The following is an 18,852-nucleotide window of genomic DNA, read 5'->3' on the forward strand; positions in this document are numbered from 1 at the left end:
CGGTGAGTACTATCACAGTTATTTTAAATAATGAATTCTGATATTTTGTTGAAAAGTGTCCGCGCGCGCACGCGAGCGTTTGTATGTGCGCGCGCGCATGCGTGTGGCTCTCGCTGAAAAACATTTCTAAATATTTTACTTTTATGGCTCTCTTAGTCAAAAAGGTTCCCGACCCCTGCTCTAGAATCAAAACAATGGCTTCAGATTCGGATAATATGCTTTCTTGTTACTCATCCAGTTATGAATATGATTCAAATGGTTCTGAAGAGGAAAGCATCAATGTTTGCAATCGATTAAACAAGTACTTGCGTATCAATTCGAGCCATCAGGACTACAATGTAGCGTCCCAGAAAATGCACAAGATGGTGCCCAAGCTCCGTTGGAAATGGGCTGATTTGTCTGCTGGGAATTTGTGTCAACTACAATCAAATAGTAGTCTTGGTGCAACACACAACGATTCACCATCGCGTTATTTATGTCTCTCATTCTAATTTCGCCATCAACACGGATCAACACGAAGTTTTCAGACCACACAAAGTACCCAAAATGCATTGTGTGTCGCTTTCTCGGTCAGTGACGTTCCAGATGTTACGTCATGTCAGGCACCGTCAACTCGAAAATGAGATTTCCTGAATATTCAGTCTTAAAGCGTAAAATATAGCTATATGCTGTGGAATCTTTGTAAAATACGCCCAGTAGTAGTCATTTTAAGTGATTTTACAAATTATAGACACAACTTGCCCGGAGGCGTGTCACTTTTTTGTTTCCTAACTGACATCAGAAAAACGTTTATAGCATCTAAAATACCCAAAACACGCAGTATGATATTTTTATTCAAGTGAAGAACACCAATAAAAATGACTAAAAGTGTCCAAAATCTGCAAAAAATTCAGCTGCGAATTGGGCATTTTCAGAAAGTCCCGCCCCCAGTTCGTGACGTCGATCGATTAAAGAATTTATTTCGTGCCATTTTGAGGCAACATTGGGGAGGAAATGTCTCACCCAAAAAGAGACAGACACTGAGCTCCTGTGAGGAATGAATCAGCCCGTTTCCACAGGCTGATAAATTCCTTACATGGAGCTTGGACGCCCTCTTCTGGCTCTTTCTGGTGCAACACGAGGTTTTCAGACCAAAAAAGCATTGACGTGATAGAAGGACTGCTACAATGTGTCCTTTTTTTCGGTCAGGGGCGTTCCTTCAGTGACGTCACCAACTCAAAAACAAGACTTCCGGAATATTCAGCACGAGTCTTAAAACGTAAAATATCGCTATATGCGGTGGAATCTTTGTAAAATATGCTCAGTATAAATCATTTGAACCCATGTTACAAATTTTGGACACAACTTGTCCGGAGACGTCGGTTGTCCTTTAAGCGGCAACTTTCCAAAATTGAGACTTCTTTCCAAAAGACGACATTGCTTGTTCCAAACTAAATTACAGACACGTTGGACAATTAATTTACATTTCCTGGTGTATCATTCCCAGTTTGCTGATACCTGCGACAATTTAGTTTGACATAAAAGATCAAGTAAGTCAAATCAAACTCTTGCCGGGTTGAAAAAAAAAAACAAAAACGACACCAATTCTTTTAAGTTTTGCATCCAAAGGTTGGATGGCAAACAAAGGCGGAGACCTTCAACGTTCCTAATTCATTTACAGATTTAATTAGATGGATGGAGCCCTTGCTGATATTAAAGCGGGGAGGGGGGGATAGAATGTTGCCGGCACGACGGGACTTTTTAATTACAACTCTAGCATCCCCCCCACTTGCTGATGTCTGGGGAACCAGTTAATTAAAATCCTCATTATTTTACTTTTAATTAGTTCCCCTTCTCTTTTTGTTTCCCCGCACCATATGGCAGTGATCCGTAGTCAAATCAACTTAATTAAGCTAATTAACTTGATCAGTTTAATTATTCCGAGTCGTTTGGATTGGATGAAATATCTAGCGCGCCTTCTCAAGCGCGAAATCCCGCTTGAAATTTCTTTCCTAATGACTCAAATTAACGGATAAGTTTCAGAGCGACGGATTGTTTCCCAGATACCGCATGCAGGTCAGTCATCGGACTTTGACTGATGAAGAGCGCCGTCTTCTCTGAAGTCTTCTGACTCGGGTATATCATCCACATGTCCTCGCCGTAATTAGTGAAATTAAGTGATGCTAAGTCTGGTGTTTGATCAAATACAGAGGCTACCGCGTTACCCGTTTGGGAAACCGTCGCCGAGCCGAGGCCGCACCTGCGACCACTCCGTCGCCGAGTAGTAATTGATCCCACGCCGTCCACACACACACAAGTCAGGTAAGTGTACTGCTACATCATCAGCAACCCGTGTTGAACTATCTGGAGTAAAATAATGACACCACTAAGGTTAAACATCAATTTTATTTTTTTCATCTGAACAACATTACAATACAATGTACAAAATATTATAAGTATTATCTTCAACTTGTTAAGTACAACACTTCATCGTTTATCCATCGAAGCATCCATTTCCTAATTAGCTTCTCCTAACGAGAGTCGTGTGCATGTCAGAGCCTATCCAAGCTGTTTTCAAGCACCACGCCGGGTACGCCCCTGAATTGGTTGCCAACCAATTGTAGGTCACACGAAGACAAAATGTCACTTACAATCGCACCCAGGTGTACTTTTCAAGGGACTAGCGTCCCGCCATTGAAACCTTACCACACGTACCCAGGAGCTTGAAGATAGCATGGGTGAAGATTTCTATTTTTTAAATTGAAATACAGGGTGGGGTTTTCCTGTGTTATTAATATGATATATATTGGTGCATCCAATCAGTTTCACTTCAACCAAAACAAACAAAAAATTAAGTATAAAAAAACTCATAAAAAAGCAGTTCACCTTTAAACTCCGGTGTTGCATGATCTGCATCATGGGAAGTTTTGAGACGATTAAATGTACCCAACCCAGGTTACTATTCAGAATCTGAATCAGAAAGCCTTCAATAGGATAACAATAATAGCCTTCAATAGCCTTTAATATTCTTAAACACTGCGCATTTGAACACGCCTACACGTCGATACAATGTATAACCTGAAAAAAATTCAGATCTAAAAAGCATCGGAGGCTCTTCTGTGAGTAGTATAAACACAGCGATAGAAAAAAACACCACATTCTGCTCCAATTAAGATGAATACTTAACCCACAGAGAAAGCACAAAATCGGCTGTTTAAAAATAACAACAAAAAACACAGTATTACCTGCAGATTTCATATTCACCGTTTGGGAAAGGGTTGCAAAGGACATCCATGTTTCTACTGCGATGACATCTTTATGTCCGTTTCCTTCCTTTTCGCCAAGCCTGATCTCCACAACATGGCCGCCACCGTTCGTTAGAAATCAGCAGTCCGTCTGGTGTTTCGAAGCGTTACGGGTGTCCAGCTCCTTCAAACGAAGCAACAATTTGGCCTTCTTTCATCATGGAAAGATTTACAGGCTGCCTTAGAAAGTAAAGAAGAGCGGAAGGGAGGAGACGCTCGGGATTTCCCCATCCACTTTTTCAGCAGACCTGTCAATCATGGAAAAAGACGGTCAGTGTGTACTTGATGCGGAAAAATAATAATACTTGATTATTGATTATTTGGATGATGATAAATTGATTATTAGTCATTTTCGGTCTGTAAGTTGTAATGTGCAATACTGACACTAAAATAGGTTCACTGTTTCCTTTTTTCCTTTTCTTTCAGATAATGGCCACAACAAAGGAGTGACATTTCCGACAAACGCTGAAGTGACCGTCAAAACTGTCAGTTAAGTAAGAGAAATGCTGGGATCAAAATTTAGCCCGGGAATCTTCATCTCGGTGGAGTTAGCAATAGTTTGTGGCAGCGGCGTGCACAGATGCAATGAAACATCAACATCTGATCATTCATTGCCAACATGTGGTTTCATTTTCAAATGATGAATTGATGCTCAAAACTAATCGCCGATTGATTTGACCATCAAAAATGCAATCCATGACTTAACACGCAAATCAACAATTTCCCAGAAATGATTGTCACCTTCTGATCGGATATCATGCCGTTAGCTTGCATCTGCATTGGGTGTCCACCAAGGAGTGCGCCTCCTGGCCGATCGTGTTCGCAGAAGATAGTTCCGTCGATGTAGTGAAAGCGATCGCCGGGGACCAGGCGGTTCCGACACGTTGCACAAATGAAACACTGAGACGTAAAAAAAAAAATGTTCATCATTACACAACCAACTCAACTCCACTTTCAAACAACCACCGCTGTATACAAAGTGCAGGATCCTAAAATAAAAAAAAATCTGTATAAGGCAGCAGTGAAGAATGTCAGAGTAGAAATTATATGCTCCCTCTTACAAGTACCAGTCAAGAGAATAGCAGCGGCTTATAAGAGCAACTGGAGACGCTCAACAGAGGATCGGCTAACTCCAAAGTCAAGTTGCATGACGCTCATCCATCATCAAACTGACCTTAAGGTGGTAAACGTTTCCTTGGGCCCGCATCACCATCTCACTAGCGGGGATAGCCTGTCCACATGCACTGCAAGCGCCGCTGTGTCCAAACAGCCTACGGAAAAATACCAACCAGACATAAAAACCGACAGACTAGTTTAAAAACACATAATTGTGAGCCGGACTCACCTGATGTAGTCGTTTTTACAGAGGATCATCCCTCCTTTGCTGTAGCAGGTGCTGCTGTACTCGCCCAGCTGAGCGTGGCAGCAGGAGCACTTGAGGCAGCGCGTGTGCCAGTACTGCTCCATGGAGAAAAGGAGGAAGCGGTCCGCGATACGACCTCCGCATCCCGCGCACGAGCGACCAGTCGAACCCCCCATGACGGCCACATTGGGGACCTCCGCCCTGCTATTCACCATCGTAACTGGAAAGGCACACGAGAAAGGTTGAGTGGTGAATAAGAAATCCTAAAATATACATGCAGTCGACATAACAGTTTAAAAAGAGTAGATTGAATATTTAGTTTTTGAGCTGCCGATACTGATTATTGTGTTTTTAATTTAGAGTTGCAGCTACTACAAAGCAGCCTCCCACTTCTACAATAAGATTTGAATTGGTCATTTTTCTTCAGATGAAAAGCATAAAAAAAATCATCCTCTCAAAAATCGCCATTGGCAGAAATTTACGTTTTCACAGAAGAAACCGTTGCTTAATAGGTTATAAAAAACAAAACCAGTGAAGAGATTTAAGTTCTTGAACTTACACTCCCAGCGGAGGAAGACGCTGAGAAAGGAAAATGATCAAATGATCTAACTTGTCCACGAAGCGCCGAAGCTTTTCAGTCCATTCCCGACGAGAGCCATCAAATAAAACAACAACGGGTCCCTTGTGATAGTTGACAGGCGGCCACTTTCACTTTCTTTTTGTCTGTTTACAATCGGCGAGGCAAAATGCGGTCTAAGCGCGTGCTAGCCTTGTTAAATACGTCACCGCTACTCCTCTAGCCAATTGCGTACGAGGGGGCGTGGCTTTTGTAAATCGATTCCAAGCTACCGACATCAAGTACTGTACAGTATTTTCCATCCGTCGGACGCTTTTTTTTTTAAACAAAGTGTACTCTACGATCTAAAAGGTACATATTTTTCTGTGATTTGCAATTTAAACTGCGACCTGAGTCATAGTAAGATAAATTAAATACCCCAAAAAGACTATTGGTAATAGCTGAGCCACACTACTCCAATTTTTTGATAGTTTATTAACAGCTGCAAAATAAATTGCTTTTTTTCCAACATGTCGGTGCCAAAATTGTCCCCCACCCATGATAAGCATTCAGATTTGAAAAAAAAACGGGTATTGAAATCCAAGTAAAGAGGGACCTCTAGCGGATAAACTACGAGGTGCGCATTAAGCAGATAAAATTAATCGGAGCTTGGATTAATTGCTCTTGCAACGTAATGTTTGGATATAAAAAAGTATTGTATTAAAAATAGAACTAATAATTGACAACACTAACTTCCCTAAAGTACAACTCTGAACTCGAGCACTTTAATCAACAATATGAATGATCGCCAAGGTAATAATGTATGTGCCACTGGGGAAATTATTTCATACGGCCACATTATACCTTTATTTAAGATAATTGAATAATTCAAATGCACATGCAAATGCTGTATGTGGAACTTGTTAGGCGCTAAATGTTAGCGGATCCTTGACCTGCTTACGTATTTGATTATTTTTGTTCAATGTATGTATGCGTAAAAACAACGGACCAGTAGTTGGCAGCAACGTGCCGTTGTAAAGTATGATGTACCAAAATACAAAACAGAAGTACCAGCTGCGCATCCGTGTGTTTTGGACAGTCACATCTCTTGCGGTCAGGACCAAGAGGGATTTACCAAAGGATTATTGATGAATTGGTGTTCCGAACTCGAATGTGTGTGTTTGATGTAGGCACTACGCTGTTCAAATAATGGTTAATGCAAAGTATAAGTGAGGAGAAAGATCCCAATTTAAATTCAAGAAAGATCGACAAGGAAAGGTGGGAATTTACTCAGTGTGAGTATAAACATCACTTTCGTGATTGTCCGTAAACATTCGGTGCTAGCCGCGTTTGCTAACGAACTATATCATAATAAAGGAAAACGGCCTTAATTCCCAATATTGTCACGAAGTAAACACGTGTAGGGGTAGGCAAATATGTAGTTTTCACGAATTTGGTTTAAAGGTGGCGAAATTGGCGTAGATTATTTGTTAATTATTTACGTCTGGCCTATCCGAGAATTTGCGTTGCTAGCTTCGGAAACTGACCCGCCCACTTAACATCGTCGTATGACGTCTGACCTTCAACTATGTTTACGCAGTCTCCTCCCATGCCTCTTTAAAAACAAATAACATCCAAAACGATTACACATCCACGCATTTTAAACCAAGTATTGACAAGGATTATTGCAATAGAGCAGTCAATGATCGTGAATGGCTAAATGCCGTTTTTTGAGGCCACAAGTGCAAGTGCGCTCATGTCTCGTGTCGACACGCCCTTCTGTTGTCAAATTTAGTGCAATAGGAATTGTATGCCAAACAGAAATATTGAATATCATGTGATACATATCCATTGTTATATAATAAATTAAAGTGTGAGGTCATTTCATCTGTGCTGTATGTCATGCATATTAGCATATTTGACAATAAAGCTGACTTTGACTTTGAGATGACAATTCATTGAAAGGCAACTAAAGTGATACTTATTGTTGATGATAAATTAGATTTGCTTGTCCTTTTGTCAGGGCGACTGCAGGTCAGCCATCTTTTTTTTCTCGGTAGTACAGAACCTATGTATGTTGTCTTTTCATTTTAGAGTACCGGGGGAGGCTTCTTGAGTGGTTCCAACTGAGCCCATCAGCCTTTTCAAGCGAGTGAAGGCCCAACTCGCAGCAGTTCAAGAAGGATACAGGATGCCTCTATTCTTCAGAAAGAAGAAACCTAGTGATGACTCACAGAAGAGACTTGAATATCAGCTGTGTCGGGTATAAAACATGATAATGGTGGATATTACAATGTGACAAAACAGCTTGTAATCAGGACTATGAAAGGATGTAAAACCAACTCACTTCTTTTCTCCAGTCAAAGGAAGCAGGTGCCGATGACATCCTGGACATTTCATCGTGCGAGCTTTCAGAGGTGAGAATGTTGTCTCCTGTTTTTGCAGCAACAGTCAATTTGCAAGACCCTGTCTTAATTTTGCACCTAATATTTTTAATTTTGCACCTAATATTTTCTTCTGCTTTTTTTTCACAGATCCCCTTAAGTGCCTTTTCGATTTGCAAATTTCTCCAGAAAAAGGTACAAATAAAAAGCTAAAGAGAACAGAATAGACACAACTGTACATCCGTAGCTCTCGCCAACAAGACATTTGTCATGTCATTTGAAGACACATTTGTTGTTTTGATTTTACCACAGGTCCTCATCTTACACAGCAATGAGCTCAAGTCGTTGCTTCCCAAAGGAAGCGACATTGTCTCCTTTGGCACTCTAAAGGTAAAAAAAAATCCAATTGAATAATTATAGCTTAGTTGAAGCTTCCTGACAAACTACAAATCTTTCCCCGTGTCTCTCTTTGAATCAAGGTTTTGGATTTGCATGATAATAAGCTGAATTCACTCCCTCAAGACATTGGGAATCTGACGTCTCTGCAGGTAGAGCCCCTCTCAACTCTTCAGAATCAGAAAAAGACCTTTATTCCTCCCATAATGGAAAGAAAGATCAACGTGAGTTCTGTGCGCGTGTCACTTATCCTCTGTTGCCGTTTGTTTTTTATTAGATTTTGAATGTGGAGAAGAATCGTTTAAAGAGCCTTCCGGAATCCATTGGGGATCTAAAACTCCTGCAGACTCTCAATTTGAAAGGTTGAATGCCCGAGCATCGGATTTGATTCTCATCTCCTTCCGAATTGAATTGAAATCAGTATTTTCTTTGTGGTTTTAGGCAACTGTCTCAGCGAGCTCCCCTCTGGAATTAGCGCTCTGTGCAGTTTACGTACTCTGGACGTGAGTGACAACCTCATCATCCGAATTCCCCAAACGTTTGCTTACCTCCGCACGCTGGAGGTACGTGTTCGCCTTTGGAATTAGGTTCGGACTCTCGCATTCACACACGGCGACTCACAAAACGGTTTCTCCCGGCGAATGAATGTGCGTGTGTCTTGCCTTGACAGAACCTCATCTTGGATGCATCCACAATGACTTATCCTCCTGCATCCGTATGTGCGGAAGGGACAGCGAGCGTCCAACACTTCCTGTGCTCTGGTGAGGATCTGTTAAAGTCATAACCGCAAAAGAGACCATGACTACCATATTTTTTGGATTATACGTCGCTCCGGATTATAGGTCGCACCAGCCAAAAAATGCATAATTAAGAAGAAAAAAACATATAGGTCGCACTGGAGGATAAGTCGCATTTTTGGGGAAAATTTATTTGATAAAATCCAACACCAAACAACATACATGTCATCTTGAAAAGCAATTTAAAATAAATACATTAAATTAAAATAAAATACAGAACATCAGGCTCCGTTTCACTTCTTTTTTTTTCCCAACATAACACCGCAGCTCTCGCTCTACGCAACTCCGATGGACACACCTCCTTTTTGGTAACCCACAGCAGTCTTTTACAAGAGTTATTCAGATAACTCTAGCACAAAGAACATGCTAACAAGTTTACCAAAATATCAGGTTTTACTCCAAATCACCAAATCCAAGGAAATCTTCATCCTCGGTGTCACTTTTAAATAACTCCCCCAACTCGGCAGGTAGAGAAAGGCGCCACTTCCTCTTCTACGTCGCTTACATCAGACTCGTCAGTTGCAGTTCCAATTATTCCAGCCTTTCTGAATCCCGACAGGATGGTTTCGGTTTTCACTGAAGCCCATGCTTTGTCTGTCACTGAAGCCCATGCAATATCAGCACAGGCCTAGAGCGCGCTCTTGCGGTTTAATGTGAAAATAACATGTGAAATGATATACAGTAATAAAAAAAAAGCATATACAGTAAAGTCTCGTTATATCGATATCGGATATATCGATAGTCCCGGTTATATCGATACTATTTCGATGCACGCACGGAGAAAATTACATGCAAACAGGGTCGGATATATCGATAGTCCCGGTTATATCGATATTTTTTCGGACTCCCTTGAATATCGATATAACGAGACTTTACTGTATAAGTCGCTCCGATTTATAAATAGCACCCCCGACCAAACTATGAAAAAAACTGCGATTTATAATCCAAAAAATACGGTAAACATGCTCAGTTTTCGAGAAACAATATTTTTCCTCCCCCCCGTCCAGAGTTAGGAGAGGAGTACTGTCCTCCATCACAGTATCTGCTGCCTGTGCTGGAAAATGACAGCGGTAAACAAAGCGCTGATTGTGTGGACGAAGCAGATGCTGCCTGGCAGGTAGAGGATTCCATGTATTGGAGTAAATCTCATTCCACTTGTATGGTCACGTTTTCAAAGTGCATACTGTTCAGTTGTCATGTGAAATGTTTCCTCACTGTTGTTGCAGAATAAATTCAGTGACTACGAGAAGAGAAAGGTACGTGTCTTCCGCTTCCAAAATGAGCTTTTAGCTTTCGGGTTTCTTGCTCACCGAAGCCAAACTGAAAAAAAAAAGCCGCAGATCTCATCATATATTTGGTTTATATTTTGGTTATATTGGTGTCATTTAATTATTTTTTTGTCAGATTCAGAAACAGGAGGAAAAACTGGCCTTTGAGCGACACCGAGAGGAAAAACAAAATGAGCACACTCAGCTTCTGCTCATGAACACCTCTCGTAAAGTCAACATTCTCAACTCGGTTCGTCAGGTATGCTGTTTTCATTTTTTTTTTTCTCATAGGTGCGGTCATTGCATCTTTTTATTTTTCTCTGTCTCATATTTTTTTTTAAAGAGTCACTTTTTGCTGTGACGTTTAGGAGCAGGAGCGTCTGGAGCATGGCGTCACCAAGCAGCAGCGGGCGCAGGAGTCTGAGCGGTTATTGTTGTTAGAAAAAGTACGACACGCCGAAGACAACATCAGCAGTCGCATCAGCAACATGCTGTTGGATGACAACAGGTAGCGCACCCCAACGCATGGGAGGGTGCTTGCTTGATCTGTGAACTGTTTTACAATGAGACCTCAATTTATGAACTTAATTGGTTCCCAGACAGAGTGTGTAAGGCGAAAAGTGTGTATCTCAAAAATAAATTTCCCATAGGAAACTATTAAAATGGGAATAATCCGTTCCCGGGTTTCCATAAAATATACTTTTTAACTAAATAAGCTTTAAAACTACACACAACATACCTTATTCTATGTATAATAAATTTGTTATTGTATTGTAATGAAAGAAATACACTGCATTGTATCATAAAGTCACTTTATTTACATTTGTGATGGTCATTTATGGCTTGATGGAATGGCGTTGGAGGTCGAAGGTCAAAGGGAATTGCTGTTTGGAAAGAGAGGCGCATTACATGAGGACTGTAATTAAAGAAATAAACTGTGCTGTAAAATAAAGTTTTATTTACCTTTTTGTTGGTCGTTGATGGGTTATGGAAGGAGAGTCACCTTCCATAAGGACTGTTGGTAACTTAACCTGTGGTGCTGTTCGGTCGTGTGCTTCCGCCGAAGATCATTCCGCCAGCCGTGGTGGGTGTGTATTATGAAAATAGTGCTTATTATAAGGTTTAATTTTCATAAATTTGACGTTTGTAAGATAAGGTGTTTGTAAGTTGAGGTCTCACTGTACTTGTGTACCTCTACAGGCAGAAAAAGAGCGCAGAGTTTCTTCAAGCCATGGAGGAAGATCGGTGAGTGAAAGATAATCAGTCACTTGTGATGCTCCCCCAAAAAAAAATTAAAATCTGCAATTCAAGCATTGCGATGCGTTAGTTTTCCTCACAGCCTGAATCAAATGCGCTGCCTTTGTATTTGTGAATATTTGAGCACCTTTGACTCTGCTCCCGCTGATGTGCTGTGCTGTTTTTTTTCTTACAGGATCCATATGGAACAGCTGACCGCCATCACGCAGGAAGAGGCCAACTCTCTGAGGAAGCGAGAGGTGGCAGGTAAGGGAGCCTTTTACACCTTTTTTTTTTTAATGTCGGATTTAAAGCGACAGTCCGAGTTGGTGGAAATTAAACTCATCAAAAACTGGAGCCATATCTTACACAAGACATTTTTTGCAATAGGCCACGTTGTAGTTACGGTTTCCTTTCGGGAGGCGTTTTGCGGAAGCCATTAGAATGTTTAATCCCCTCCACATATCACATATCTGTCACAGTTTGCAGGGTGGTGATGGCGGGTGCGGATCCCAAAAAGCAGGCAGGAGGGAGCAGGAGGTTGTTTGACAAATTGTATTAAAATAAAGGTCAGCAGGAACAAAATGTAAAACATCAAAATCATCTGAACAGAAAAAATACAAAGTATCAAAAGAAGACAAAAAGTAAAAGTCTGCCAAGGTTAAACAAACACTTGCACAGCATACACAATGCATGCAAGCAACATGCAGCAAACAATGAACCGACACCGGATGGTCGTGCCGGGTGTCCTTTTAAGTGTCAGTGATTAAAACGACCAGCACCTGCGAGGCTGCAGGCAGGGCTGACGTCGCTACCTGTTGGTCGCCAATCTGATCGGGACGACCAGCACCTGTGCAGGTGCAGGCGGGGCCGACAGCGCCCCCCGTTGGTCGCCAACCAGATCATGACAATATCGAGTGCACAAAAATTAATGAATAACTACTTTTCAAATTTGAAGTAAAAAATAATGACTGTTATTGTGGTTTATATGGCACAATTTGAAAATTTGGTTGTTACTTTAGCTACAAGCATCATTGAATTTCACAAGTTTAATTCGCTTTCACGGGCCGAATAAAATGATATGGCGGGCCAGATTTGGCCCTTGGGCCTTGTCTTTGACACCTGTGTCTTACACATATTGGGTGATGAGTGTGAGGAAATGGACTGAGGAGAGGTTGGGGATGGGCTTTGGGATTTCAGTTGCAAAAAAGGAACGTTAAACCTCCGAATATGAATGACGGTCATAGTGGCAAATGCCAATGTCAAATTGCTCCTGAAAATTCTCTCCAAGCTAAACCAGTTTTTGTATTTTTACCCTCTTCAGAATCGATGATCTTACTAATCGGCTTTTGAACTCTTCTTCTCTGCATCCTTTGCAGCGGCCATGCAGAAGATGCTGTCAGACAGCTGCGCCGTGAGCCTCCTTCAAGAGGCCAGCGACTATCGAAGAAAGAGCTTGATGTCCGAGGCCTACCGAAGGTTTCAAACTCGGAACTATCAGCGCACCCCGCTCTCAAAGCCTGATGATGTGTGATGGTCTTTCCCCCTTGTTTTGTGTACAGTATGGAGAATTTGGAGAAAAAGTTTGATAAGATGCTCTCCATCCAAGTTTTGGATAAATCAAAAGCCATTGCCCAAATTCTACAGGAGGTATGTCTTCACTGGCCAAAAAAGCGGGTATTTTAAGCCGCGTGAAATCTCACGACTTGTGTTTCAATACATTGCAGGAGGAGATGCAGAAAGCAGCGTTCCAAGCACTGCAGTTGCAGAAAGATTCCGTCCACGGTTATATCCGCAACCAGGTCAGTTTGGGGGAACGCCGAAGTCTTTTAAAGATGGTGTCGTTCTACTTTTTTATTTTATTTTTATTTTGAGAGGGCATTTCCAAGGCGTTAGATAGCACCATCCATTATTCATCCATCCATTTTTTTCATGGACGTCACAGGAAGAATCAAGCCCTTCACCTCAAGTAGTCTCGACAAGATATTTAACGACCATGACTAAAACCACATTTCACAAAATTCCCCACGCTAACCTTTGCATGCCGCTTCCCCCCTGCTAGTTTCATGTTGCCTTTTCCGCTCTTCCAGATCAAGCTTATTGAGGGCGAATTAATGCAGCTGACAAAACTGGAAGTTAAAAGACGCAATCTGGATGCCGAGAGCCTGCAGGTGGGTGTCAACCCCTCCCCCCTTCCCTCATTTTTAATTTGCCCACACCCATTTGCTCTTAGTTTTCTCTTTCTTTTTGACGATGGTATACTTTGGTTGTACGGCACGCTTCCATGTTAATTTTTAGCCTTTTGTTGGTCGATTTGTTAGGCCTCAAATGTTTCACTAGACGAGTCGTGGCTGCATTAAAATGTGTTATTTTTCCGTGTTCATCTTCTGGTGTGTGCACGCATGCAGGAAGTGCTCGTGGACCAGCGCACGGCCCTCGGCGATTTGTTGCAGCAACTGTTGAAACAGAAGCACCAGAGAGAGCAAGAACTGCTGCAAGTTCTGGTAAGCAAACGCCACTCGTGATTATGAAAGCTTTATTGCTCTCATTACTTCCCAGCTACTGTTAGTACTACAGTGCTGTGAAAAAGTATTTGAACCCTGCTAACAAGCCCTTTGAATTTCCAGGCAGAAATGGAGCTCAAGTCAGAGTCCACCCAGCAGAACTACTGGATGATTCAGTACCAGAGACTGCTGGACGCCAAGCCCTTGTCGCTTCGCATGCAGGTACGCCGCTGCACATCTCAGAGCATCAAATTTGCCCAAAGCATCTGGAAACAATCTTTTTTTTCCTGATGTGTGTCCATCAAAGGAAGCCGGAGTGGAAAAAGACTTAGTGAATATCCTGTGCAAACTGTCCGCGCAGCATTACTTGCCCATCATGGCCCACCATCGCGTGACCACGGAGGCGCTTCGTCACATGAACTCATCTGACCTGAAGAAGGTCGGAAGACAACAACACCATTTCCAATCGGGTTGACTTTCCCTTGCATATGCGGTAGATTCGAACCGATAAACAAAGATTTGATGTCTGAAATAGCATTTGCTAACATCCCGCGTAATCACTCTATTCTACTGGCTTGGACATAAGAAGTTCCATTATCCTGCCTTATAATAATAATAATAATGATGATAATAATAATATTAATAATAATAATGATAATGATGATAATAATGATAATGATGATGATGATAATAATAATAATAATGATGATGATAATAATATTAATAATAATAATGATGATGATGATAATAATATTAATAATAATGATAATAATAATGATAATAATAATAATGATGATGATAATAATAATAATCTTGTTCTGTAGCTACAAGGGGACACAAGCCAGTGTCTTATTGTGCCGGGCCCAAGCCCGGGTAAATACAGAGGGTCGTGTCAGAAAGGGCATCCAATGTAAAAGCATGGCCAAAACAAAAATGTGAATCAAACCTCTGAAGACGGAGGACACTGATTCGCTGTGGCGACCCCTGAAGGGAAAAGCCGATAGGAAAAGAAGATAATAACAATAATTAATTTTATTTATAGGTGCCTTTCAAAACTCTCAAGGACAATTTACATCTTCTAGTCATCATTCATTATTTTCAGTCATAATTAATTTGCTTTATAATCAAGGAGGGAAAAAAAGATATCTTACAGTATATTTGTGCTATTTTGGCTCATCCTTTTATTTCTACCTTGTGTTTACAGCTTGGCATTGTTGAAGTTGGCATCCAAAAAGCTCTTTTGAACTGGGCTCGAGAACGCCAGCCTGAAGGTCAAACACGCACGCATTGCCACATACATTACACTAACCAATGCCGGTTTTGTCCGTGTTCGGCTTTATCCACTGACAGGTCTCGCATGCTTGGGAACACGTGAAAAAAAAAAAATGTGGATGACCCAAAAGGTTGCCCAAACACCATTAGTGGCGCTTCCTCTGTTCCGTGTGAGCGTAGCAAAGGAGAGCATTTTGCATATTTGAATACCAACTTTTATTTTACAGCATTGACGGGGCCGCCAAGTGTTTCTGTTTCATATCTGCACGTATATCACCCCTTGTTTTTTTTTAGGCGCCTGTAAGTCGGTGGAGCAGAGCGAAGAAATCGCCCCACCCGAGCCATCCTCCTCCTTCTTTCCATCCATTCCCAACACCTCCAGCAGCTTGACACCAAGCCCGCCGCTCTCCCCCGGAACCCCAATCACCCCCTCGGCCCCGAGCCCGGTGGAGGGACCGGGAGGCTCCGAGTGTGTGGTCTTGCCGCTTCCCCCCTGCTAGTTTCATGTTGCCTTTTCCGCTCTTCCAGATCAAGCTTATTGAGGGCGAATTAATGCAGCTGACAAAACTGGAAGTTAAAAGACGCAATCTGGATGCCGAGAGCCTGCAGGTGGGTGTCAACCCCTCCCCCCTTCCCTCATTTTTAATTTGCCCACACCCATTTGCTCTTAGTTTTCTCTTTCTTTTTGACGATGGTATACTTTGGTTGTACGGCACGCTTCCATGTTAATTTTTAGCCTTTTGTTGGTCGATTTGTTAGGCCTCAAATGTTTCACTAGACGAGTCGTGGCTGCATTAAAATGTGTTATTTTTCCGTGTTCATCTTCTGGTGTGTGCACGCATGCAGGAAGTGCTCGTGGACCAGCGCACGGCCCTCGGCGATTTGTTGCAGCAACTGTTGAAACAGAAGCACCAGAGAGAGCAAGAACTGCTGCAAGTTCTGGTAAGCAAACGCCACTCGTGATTATGAAAGCTTTATTGCTCTCATTACTTCCCAGCTACTGTTAGTACTACAGTGCTGTGAAAAAGTATTTGAACCCTGCTAACAAGCCCTTTGAATTTCCAGGCAGAAATGGAGCTCAAGTCAGAGTCCACCCAGCAGAACTACTGGATGATTCAGTACCAGAGACTGCTGGACGCCAAGCCCTTGTCGCTTCGCATGCAGGTACGCCGCTGCACATCTCAGAGCATCAAATTTGCCCAAAGCATCTGGAAACAATCTTTTTTTTTCCTGATGTGTGTCCATCAAAGGAAGCCGGAGTGGAAAAAGACTTAGTGAATATCCTGTGCAAACTGTCCGTGCAGCATTACTTGCCCATCATGGCCCACCATCGCGTGACCACGGAGGCGCTTCGTCACATGAACTCATCTGACCTGAAGAAGGTCGGAAGACAACAACACCATTTCCAATCGGGTTGACTTTCCCTTGCATATGCGGTAGATTCGAACCGATAAACAAAGATTTGATGTCTGAAATAGCATTTGCTAACATCCCGCGTAATCACTCTATTCTACTGGCTTGGACATAAGAAGTTCCATTATCCTGCCTTATAATAATAATAATAATGATGATAATAATAATAATAATAATAATGATAATGATGATAATAATGATAATGATGATGATGATAATAATAATAATAATGATGATAATAATATGATAATAATAATATGATGATAATAATGATAATAATAATAATAATAATAATAATAATAATAATAATAATAATCTTGTTCTGTAGCTACAAGGGGACACAAGCCAGTGTCTTATTGTGCCGGGCCCAAGCCCGGGTAAATACAGAGGGTCGTGTCAGAAAGGGCATCCAATGTAAAAGCATGGCCAAAACAAAAATGTGAATCAAACCTCTGAAGACGGAGGACACTGATTCGCTGTGGCGACCCCTGAAGGGAAAAGCCGATAGGAAAAGAAGATAATAACAATAATTAATTTTATTTATAGGTGCCTTTCAAAACTCTCAAGGACAATTTACATCTTCTAGTCATCATTCATTATTTTCAGTCATAATTAATTTGCTTTATAATCAAGGAGGGAAAAAAAGATATCTTACAGTATATTTGTGCTATTTTGGCTCATCCTTTTATTTCTACCTTGTGTTTACAGCTTGGCATTGTTGAAGTTGGCATCCAAAAAGCTCTTTTGAACTGGGCTCGAGAACGCCAGCCTGAAGGTCAAACACGCACGCATTGCCACATACATTACACTAACCAATGCCGGTTTTGTCCGTGTTCGGCTTTATCCACTGACAGGTCTCGCATGCTTGGGAACACGTGAAAAAAAAAAAATGTGGATGACCCAAAAGGTTGCCCAAACACCATTAGTGGCGCTTCCTCTGTTCCGTGTGAGCGTAGCAAAGGAGAGCATTTTGCATATTTGAATACCAACTTTTATTTTACAGCATTGACGGGGCCGCCAAGTGTTTCTGTTTCATATCTGCACGTATATCACCCCTTGTTTTTTTTTAGGCGCCTGTAAGTCGGTGGAGCAGAGCGAAGAAATCGCCCCACCCGAGCCATCCTCCTCCTTCTTTCCATCCATTCCCAACACCTCCAGCAGCTTGACACCAAGCCCGCCGCTCTCCCCCGGAACCCCAATCACCCCCTCGGCCCCGAGCCCGGTGGAGGGACCGGGAGGCTCCGAGTGTGTGGTCTGCATGGAAACCGGGGTAAAAAAATCTGTTAAAAATCAAATCTTACTTCCAAAAGTAGTTGTGAAGCGGAATGAGCCTTCTCGCTTGGTGTCAAATGAATAATTGTTTGCTTTTGCTTGTCCCCAGGCCCAAGTGATCTTTCTGCCCTGTGGCCACGTTTGCTGTTGTCAGGTTTGTAGCGACGCCCTGCAGAACTGCCCACTGTGTCGAGGCGCCGTCTCGCAGCGCATTCGCCTTTACCGCAGCTAAAAGCAACTGCGGCTTTGACACTTTATTTCGGGCAACGTGCATGACGACGACGTTGCTGCTGAATTCATGTGTAGGCGCGCTTTAAGTAGATGTTTTGAAAAACAAAAAATGCTGCGCCACTTTTCCCACACTAACCAAAAACCCGATGCAAAGTTTGTACTATTTTCATTTTATGTCTCATTCATTGCAATGGACGTGTTTTGATCTTTATATACAACATAATGTCCAATCACAGAGCTGTATCAAATTCTCTTACCTGAACAGAGAAAGCAACCAACTTGCAGTTAAAACCAACATTATCTGCAGGGAAGGACTTATGTTCTGCTGGCATGCCCCTCCCCCAGCCTTATCCATATGTTTTAAACAACTGTCACTCTTATTATAATTGTGATGCACTATATATTAATGAACTAAAAATCCTTTCTGCAGCCATCACTAACAAGTGCTCTTACTTACTGTGTTAAAATATGATGTAATATAAAACATATGCTACTTTCTCTTACTCATGTGTAGTCAATGCATATATATATATATATATACAGTAAAGTCTCGTTATATCGATATTCTCGGGAGTCCGAAAAATATCGATATAACCGGGAATATCCGACCCTGCGCGCATGTAATTTTCTCCTTGCGGTCATAGAAATAGTATCGTAATAAGCGGTACAATCTATATAACCGATATCGATATAACAAGACTTTACTGTGTGTGTATATATATATATATATATATATATATATATATTGCTGTTGCTGTGTAACTATATTGATATGGAAATACATTAGGCAATTGACGAGTGTGATCACAAATAAAAGGTCAAAGATGTCTACTTTTTTCTTGTGAACTGTTTGGGTTTATTGCGGGTCGTGTAATA

The 18,852-nt window shown here is 41.7% G+C and overlaps 2 protein-coding genes across 3 annotated transcripts; one reads left to right on the forward strand and one right to left on the reverse strand.

Annotated features, from left to right (window-relative positions):
* Nucleotides 1–2,378: 2,378 nt before the first annotated feature.
* lmo4la (LIM domain only 4-like a) lies at nt 2,379–5,401 on the reverse strand. Of its 2 annotated transcripts, XM_089019742.1 has the most exons (5): nt 5,207–5,401; nt 4,630–4,867; nt 4,459–4,555; nt 4,026–4,184; nt 2,379–3,532 (listed from the first exon to the last, which is right to left on the reverse strand). In XM_089019742.1, the coding sequence occupies exons 2-5, from the start codon at nt 4,860–4,862 to the stop codon at nt 3,524–3,526; spliced, it is 498 nt and encodes a 165-aa protein (XP_088875868.1). In that variant the 5' UTR covers nt 4,863–4,867; nt 5,207–5,401; the 3' UTR covers nt 2,379–3,523. The 2 variants fall into 2 exon arrangements, with proteins under 2 accessions (XP_088875868.1, XP_088875869.1); XM_089019743.1 differs by lacking the exon at nt 5,207–5,401 and having other exon boundaries at nt 4,630–4,882.
* Nucleotides 5,402–6,283: 882 nt separating this feature from the next.
* On the forward strand, nt 6,284–18,811 carry lrsam1 (leucine rich repeat and sterile alpha motif containing 1). Its single transcript, XM_089019744.1, has 25 exons — nt 6,284–6,498; nt 7,298–7,466; nt 7,564–7,620; nt 7,738–7,782; nt 7,900–7,977; nt 8,067–8,135; nt 8,261–8,345; nt 8,425–8,546; nt 8,654–8,744; nt 9,788–9,897; nt 10,007–10,036; nt 10,185–10,307; nt 10,417–10,556; nt 11,249–11,293; nt 11,481–11,551; nt 12,664–12,763; nt 12,847–12,934; nt 13,012–13,086; nt 13,375–13,455; nt 13,693–13,788; nt 13,912–14,010; nt 14,096–14,227; nt 14,993–15,059; nt 17,544–17,743; nt 17,855–18,811. The coding sequence occupies exons 2-25, from the start codon at nt 7,395–7,397 to the stop codon at nt 17,975–17,977; spliced, it is 2,199 nt and encodes a 732-aa protein (XP_088875870.1). The 5' UTR covers nt 6,284–6,498; nt 7,298–7,394; the 3' UTR covers nt 17,978–18,811.
* The last annotated feature ends 41 nt before the right edge of the window (nt 18,812–18,852 follow it).

Source organism: Hippocampus bargibanti, linkage group LG18 (assembly GCF_051943395.1).
Source record: "Hippocampus bargibanti isolate YZ-2025 linkage group LG18, ASM5194339v1, whole genome shotgun sequence".
Classification (NCBI taxonomy): domain Eukaryota; kingdom Metazoa; phylum Chordata; class Actinopteri; order Syngnathiformes; family Syngnathidae; genus Hippocampus; species Hippocampus bargibanti.

Bases quoted from the DNA above. Each gene is read 5' to 3' on its own strand.
- lmo4la (XM_089019742.1), bottom strand. From the start codon at position 4,862: ATGGTGAATAGCAGGGCGGAGGTCCCCAATGTGGCCGTCATGGGGGGT. The intron at 4,556-4,629 runs GTGAGTCCGGCT...ATTTTTCCGTAG, and splicing joins TGTAAAAACGACTACATCAG to GCTGTTTGGACACAGCGGCG. The intron at 4,185-4,458 runs GTCAGTTTGATG...TTTACGTCTCAG, and splicing joins GAAACGTTTACCACCTTAAG to TGTTTCATTTGTGCAACGTG.
- lrsam1 (XM_089019744.1), top strand. From the start codon at position 7,395: ATGCCTCTATTCTTCAGAAAGAAGAAACCTAGTGATGACTCACAGAAG. The intron at 10,557-11,248 runs GTAGCGCACCCC...GTACCTCTACAG, and splicing joins ATGCTGTTGGATGACAACAG to GCAGAAAAAGAGCGCAGAGT. The intron at 12,935-13,011 runs GTATGTCTTCAC...AATACATTGCAG, and splicing joins TTGCCCAAATTCTACAGGAG to GAGGAGATGCAGAAAGCAGC.